General features: G+C 36.7%; 2 protein-coding genes and 1 long non-coding RNA gene across 3 annotated transcripts in view; 1 reads left to right on the forward strand and 2 right to left on the reverse strand.

The window, feature by feature from the left end:
• Positions 1-201, forward strand: part of LOC136846061 (uncharacterized) — a 3,326-nt gene extending 3,125 nt beyond the window's left edge. Inside the window, exon 4 of the mRNA XM_067116741.1 lies at positions 4-201. Coding sequence (XP_066972842.1) covers positions 4-135 — 132 coding nt within the window. The 3' untranslated portion in view covers positions 136-201. The remainder of the gene's footprint in view (positions 1-3) is intronic.
• A 705-nt stretch (positions 202-906) lies between these two features.
• LOC136846062 (uncharacterized) lies at positions 907-2,250 on the reverse strand. Its single transcript, XR_010855316.1, has 3 exons — positions 2,095-2,250; positions 1,818-1,930; positions 907-1,277 (listed from the first exon to the last, which is right to left on the reverse strand). It is a non-coding gene; the product is annotated as an uncharacterized lncRNA (long non-coding RNA).
• A 1,777-nt stretch (positions 2,251-4,027) lies between these two features.
• On the reverse strand, positions 4,028-6,045 carry LOC136845613 (uncharacterized). Its single transcript, XM_067115774.1, has 4 exons — positions 5,887-6,045; positions 5,232-5,373; positions 4,545-4,664; positions 4,028-4,358 (listed from the first exon to the last, which is right to left on the reverse strand). Exons 1-4 carry the CDS (start codon positions 5,928-5,930, stop codon positions 4,251-4,253), a joined length of 414 nt encoding a protein of 137 aa, XP_066971875.1. The 5' UTR covers positions 5,931-6,045; the 3' UTR covers positions 4,028-4,250.

Genomic DNA, 6,045 nt, shown 5'->3' on the forward strand with positions numbered 1-6,045 from the left:
AAGGTCTACGGATACTACGAAGTATGTGGCGGCGCTTGGCAGTACGCCGACCTCGTGTCTCAGCAGATGTTGTGCTGCGTTGGAGGTAAACACGAACATTGCGTATCTGATGACTCTCATTCGGGCGCACCCTGATTAGAAGAGGCGAACGAAGTTTACTTCAGGATTGTCTAATCCAGGCAATAAAATGAAAAATCTTTACTGGATTACGCTTCACTCCTAAGCATGTTTTTTTTTTTAAATTACCGGATTTAGAGGAACTACTCTAGATGTACTGAGAAATCCTTCATAATTCGATTTTCAATATATACTACTAATGTTCTATCAGTCGCGTAGGCTATGAGCAACAGTCTTGAATATATGTTCATCATAACCAGCATTCAAGACTAAATTATTTTTATTAGGCTTCAGAAATGTATAGCCGCTGTTAACTTTCACAAGGGCTGGTTATTAAGTACAGCCTCCACCACCTACCCCAAAGTAAAACTCAGTGTTAACCTTCACTCTTACCAACAAGCTTCTTAGGCGTGATATTAGCTAAGGATACTCTATTACTCTCGTTTTCAAACTACCTTGTGGTCAATCAAGGCAGTTGTGCCTGACCCTCTCCTCGACTAGATTTTAATCTTTGTTCGAAGCATTAAGACATCTTACGAAAAATATTGAACCTTTAGATCGATAAATTACAAAACTTCAGCCTCACGAACAGCTCAAATTTTACAACTAATGAATGCCAAATTACTATAATTAAGCTGTTTAACAGCACTATTAAAATCACTCACCATCTAATCAATGACATTCCAACAGCAATTTTAATAATGGCATTTTTTAACCCGAGAAACCCACTACTTCTGCATTGCACTCCAGTATATTTACCACCAAGTAAAAGGTTAAAAACAAAAGGCATTTATATTAAATTCCTGGGTAAAATTATTGGATAGAATACGAATAAAGTATAGTACAGCACAAGTACAGGTCTAAAACATTCGTATGCATTTTTATTGAGTACACAATTACACCTTTTGTTAAACATTCCATTCTTGCAATTCGATTATTTCAAGCGAAAATAACTTACTGGAAGCTACAGCAGCGTCTAACTCCAAGCAATAAACCAGGAATATCTTGTTCGAATAATCAACATTCATAGCTCTAAGTACTGCCATGCAACTTTGCTCAGAACTGCCGCGGAAGTTAGTTCTTTAGGGTACTACAACTACCCAGCATATATTATGTAGTACGATTTTCAAAATTATCTTCGTCTGCTATTCACACCAGATCTGCCAAGAAGAAAACTATTTAGCCAAAGAACACCAATGAAATAAATACGCTACCTTTGTACTCAGACTAGGCGAAATTTCTCTTAAAAGTAAAATTGTTTATAAAAAGCAAACTAATTACAAAAAAGTTTAAGATATTCCAACAGCTCTAAATCAAGGGTTTTAATTTTGTGAGTTACCTTCCAATCTCGTCGACTTAGTTTTTATTGAAAGAGTTAGCAAATTAGTGACAACGTTTTCTCAAATACCAGCTAATTTTTACAGGCTAGTCTTAAGTCTTACTCTACTGGATTGTCTAAAATTTGGTGGTAAGACTGAAAGCTACGCTCTTAAACTTCCCTAAAATTAAATTTCATTCACTAAACTTAAAAAAAAAAAAAAAAAAGTCAGGTTAAGCAAGCCCCCCTTTGTCATACGGCAGACAGTCTACCGTATGACAAAGGAAATCCTCCCCACTTCAGGGGCCCCGCCCCTGAAGGGGGGAGGTTGAGCTTGCTTTATAACCTGGTTAGAGTAAACCAAAAGAGGAAAGTTCCTTACCTTCTTATTTAGAGGAAAAAAAATAGTTACCAACGAAGTCATGCGACGATAATGGGTCTACTTCGTCCAAGGATGGGAAGCATGAGACTGGTAATCACCAAAAGTCCAGTATTCTGAAAAAAATAAAACTTTATAATGATTGGTAGTTCAAAAACATACTACCTACGATGTAAATAGTATAAAATACAACAAATTTAAAAACATACGAAACAAAACTAAATTAAATTACACCATTAGCCAACCGCAAATAAAACCCTCCAAGATATCAAAACCTTACCAGCAATTACCACACTGCCGCAACACACGTTAACCGTCGAACGAACAGCTAACCCCTAGACTTCCCAAAACTAGAAATACCTAAGAATGGGAACAAGTGAGCACTGACGTGCCACTGACCAGCACGGCCGCCGACGTATTCCAGGGAGAGGTTTTCGTTCGAAAACCATGGATAACGACAGCTGGAAGTAGCTTTACACTGGGACCCGTAAGTCATTTGTCGTTTGAACAATAGATGGCAATGGTCTACAAAGCGCTGGTCGTGCGGTCTGAATGTGAATAGAATATGACATATACCGAAAATAAAGCGCAATATTTATTAATGATTTTAATGAAGCCAACATCATAGAACTTATACCAAATTAAAGCAGGATGTGGAAGATATACACAAGCGGGGAATAAAATCAAGTAAACAAAACATACAGGACTTTGGATTAAGGGTCGACTAACCAAAAATTGTTTAATCTTAGTTTAGTACAACGGCAAAAACGAAAATGTAAAATACTGTTGGATCATTAAATTAACCCTAAATTGTTAACAGCGAAGATGAATAATGGAAATGGGAGTATCATTATTAGAAATTATAGTAGTACCATGTAACTCGATAAATAGTGCATGAAGTTATATCCCTTTACCCTATCCGAAAATGCAGAAGAGATGGATAACACAGAAACACATTGCAGCATCGTAGTACTTTGCTGGATGCTTTATATATATATATATATATATATATATATATATATATATATATATATATATATATATATATATATATATATATATATATATATATATATATATATATATATATATATATATATATATATATATATATATATATATATATATATATATATATATATATTTGTATATATGTATATATATTTGTATATATACAGAGAGAGAGAGAAAGTAAGCATTACATAATCATATTAGTTTTAATCCTCGTCAGAGAAAACAAAGCTAATCTTGATTCAAAGCCGATCAAGAAATTTGCTGCAAACAACAATATTGTTTCTCATATTTTTTATCAAGTCTGTCTTAGCCAAACTGTGGTGATGCACCTCGCCTTTGTTGGCCCGTGTTTGGAGCTTTGAACTACATTTCATAATCCAGTCCTATCCTTGAGAAACTTCTCTTAGTGTCTGTTTCAAGAATGAAATTGATCGTACTGTTATGTCATTCCATACTGTGGAAGAAATACCTGCCTTTATTTCCTACCCACATTGGCTAGAGGTAATTGGAATTGAGAATTAGCAACACCAGAACATTTTTTGCTTGACTTCTATATTTATGTATTTGCTGTTCGTATGTTAAGGTGACGACTGAAAAATCAGTCACAAACATTATTCACTAGAATGATTCAGAGACAATCTATTGAATATTAAAATAGATTCATTTAAAAGATTCTACTCAAAATGATTGTCTTCCAATTTGTTAAACTGATTACTTTGCCGGACCGTTTGGCGTGATAAAGCCTTTTTCACCAAGTTCAGAACTTATTTCCTCCAAAATCGATGTTTTTTTTTTTTTATCAATCTTACTCTTTGTTTATTTTTTACTTGTACAATTTTTAATAGACATAGGAATGCTGCAGATAATATTTATGATGATATTCATGAAAGGCAAGATTCTATCAGTGACAGTTTCTAACGAAACTCAGGCCAAGAAGTCTTTAAGCTCTGTGGAAAAATTGCCTCAATTTCTCGACATAGGAAGTGCTTAGGAAAATGTACGAACCGTGATAAAGGCTTTCATTTTTGCCATATCCTTAACAACTTGGCCAAAGTGAACACCAACTGAACACCAGGTGACCAATTCATGTCCGTGAATAAAGTTACAAGAACAAATCATATAGAATTCAGTATCGATAACAGTGTGCGTCATTCTACGAAACATTTGGCTACGATTTAGGAAATTAAAATCAAAATCAATTTTTGCTCTCTTTAATAGTAACATTGAGAATGACTATTCCACACCAACGTAAGGTTAACCAGGTTCTTCTTCATCTGCAGCCTACACCACGATACATAAAATCTGGAAAATTCGTTGCTCAGGCATTTCCAAAAACTATGCATCGTAGATGGAATGGCTGAAAGGCTCACCCGTGCCGTGTCATCCATCAGCGGTGTGGAATGAGACTCTTGAATTCTCATCTTATGAGATGCAGTGCTCATGTTTGCCTCCGTTGCAGCAGAGCATCTGTTGAGACATGACACCGGCGTATTGCCAGGCACCTCCGCAGACCTCGTAGTACCCATAGATCTTGATTGCGGGGAAAAAATGGGAATAATTATCCTTATGACTGTGGTTATGCTTATCTTTCCTATACATACACCAGATACAAAGAGGAAAAGAAAAAAAACTGGATAAAGAATATGCGGAAGCAATAAAGTGAATAAGATACGACATTCCTTTAGGAGTGGACTGACAGCATCGTTTATCACTCACCTTGTGGTTGTGGAAGAAGTAGACCAAATGCCTAAGGAGATTTGAGCAGATGTGTTGTCCAACTGTAATACCGTCCTCCGTCATGGACCAAAGGTCTCCTTCATTGCTAAGGTTATTTAACTGGAAAAGGAATTAGGAAAAATGAAAAATCATTTAAAGAACTGGAAGGTCGAGACTAGAACCGGCCAAATGCTGACAAAAAAACAAAGCTATTGGCAACAAAGGTTCAAAAGGCATTTTTATTATAGAACTGCCAAAACAAAATGGGCTGGATTCTAATATCTCTAAAATAGATAATCTATTTTAGAAAATCTCATTCAACAATCTTGGATATCTTATCAGTTTCTCCGGTTTCTTTATTTCTTCCGTTCTATCTTTATTTCTTTAAATTTTCAGCTGAATGCCCTTATGGACAGAGTCAACAGACTATAAAACCCAAGATGGCTCCAAAAGGAAATCAACCCGCAGAGAGAGAGAGAGAGAGAGAGAGAGAGAGAGAGAGAGAGAGAGAGAGAGAGAGAGAGAGACAAGTTACAGGAAAAGGTGATAAATAAATATGTGGGAATAGAAAATAAAGCCGATACACCTGAAATTCAGGAGACGTCAGCAGCGATCAGGAATAAACTGATTCACTTTTTTTCCTCTAATTTGTATACTGCTGCTGTAACTGTCAAGAAAATGACCTACCTCTTTGGTGCAGAGGTTCTTGCACTGCTTAACGTCATCTTGGCACGAGTCAATGGTCACTTCTGGGGCTTCGTATACCATCATTTCCATGTATTCGTAGGTCACGAAGGCGGCACAGCGACACCATGGCTCGGTCTGAGCGCTGGGGAAGGAACCAAACGATCCAGGCGTTGTAAGGCAAATTTTTGTGACAACTTTGAGCTTCTTAACGACAAACTTGGCACGAAGTCACCAATATTGGTGGCAAAAATTGAATCATGTATGTTCGGTAAGCCTCTGTTAAGTGGGCATGACCACAAAAAAGCTAAATTTGGTGACGAAAGGCTTGAAGAAGCTAAAATCTAGGCTCTGAACCTGTTTCTCAGCTGAGTATCCTGGGGATACCGATGTGTCTGAATAAATGTAACTTTTTCCTAAGGTAGCATCTGTCTTGAATAATGTCTCACTGCTCCTTGATTATTGTATTAGCGATTAGAAGTAAAGTAAATTCGTGACAATTTTGACTAATTGATTATATCCAATCCATTAACATACTTTGCTGAGAAGGTCTTAAACTGTAGCCCTTCTATATGCAGTGCTAGATTATTCAGGATACTTTAATGGATAATGAAATGAAATCTTCGATACCTGTGCAGAGAGTTTTTCGACCATTTACCTGGCAGCAGCAAGAGTGGCAAGAAGAAGAAGAGCAACCTTCATGATGGACGACTGTCTTCCGGTGATGAAGTGAGGAAGCAGTTGGCCTGTCCAGCGCTATATACCAGGAAGTAGTTGTGTAAGAGGAGCACTTACTTCTTTCGTTGTGTCTGGCCGA

This window comes from Macrobrachium rosenbergii, chromosome 14 (genome assembly GCF_040412425.1).
Source record: "Macrobrachium rosenbergii isolate ZJJX-2024 chromosome 14, ASM4041242v1, whole genome shotgun sequence".
NCBI lineage: Eukaryota > Metazoa > Arthropoda > Malacostraca > Decapoda > Palaemonidae > Macrobrachium > Macrobrachium rosenbergii.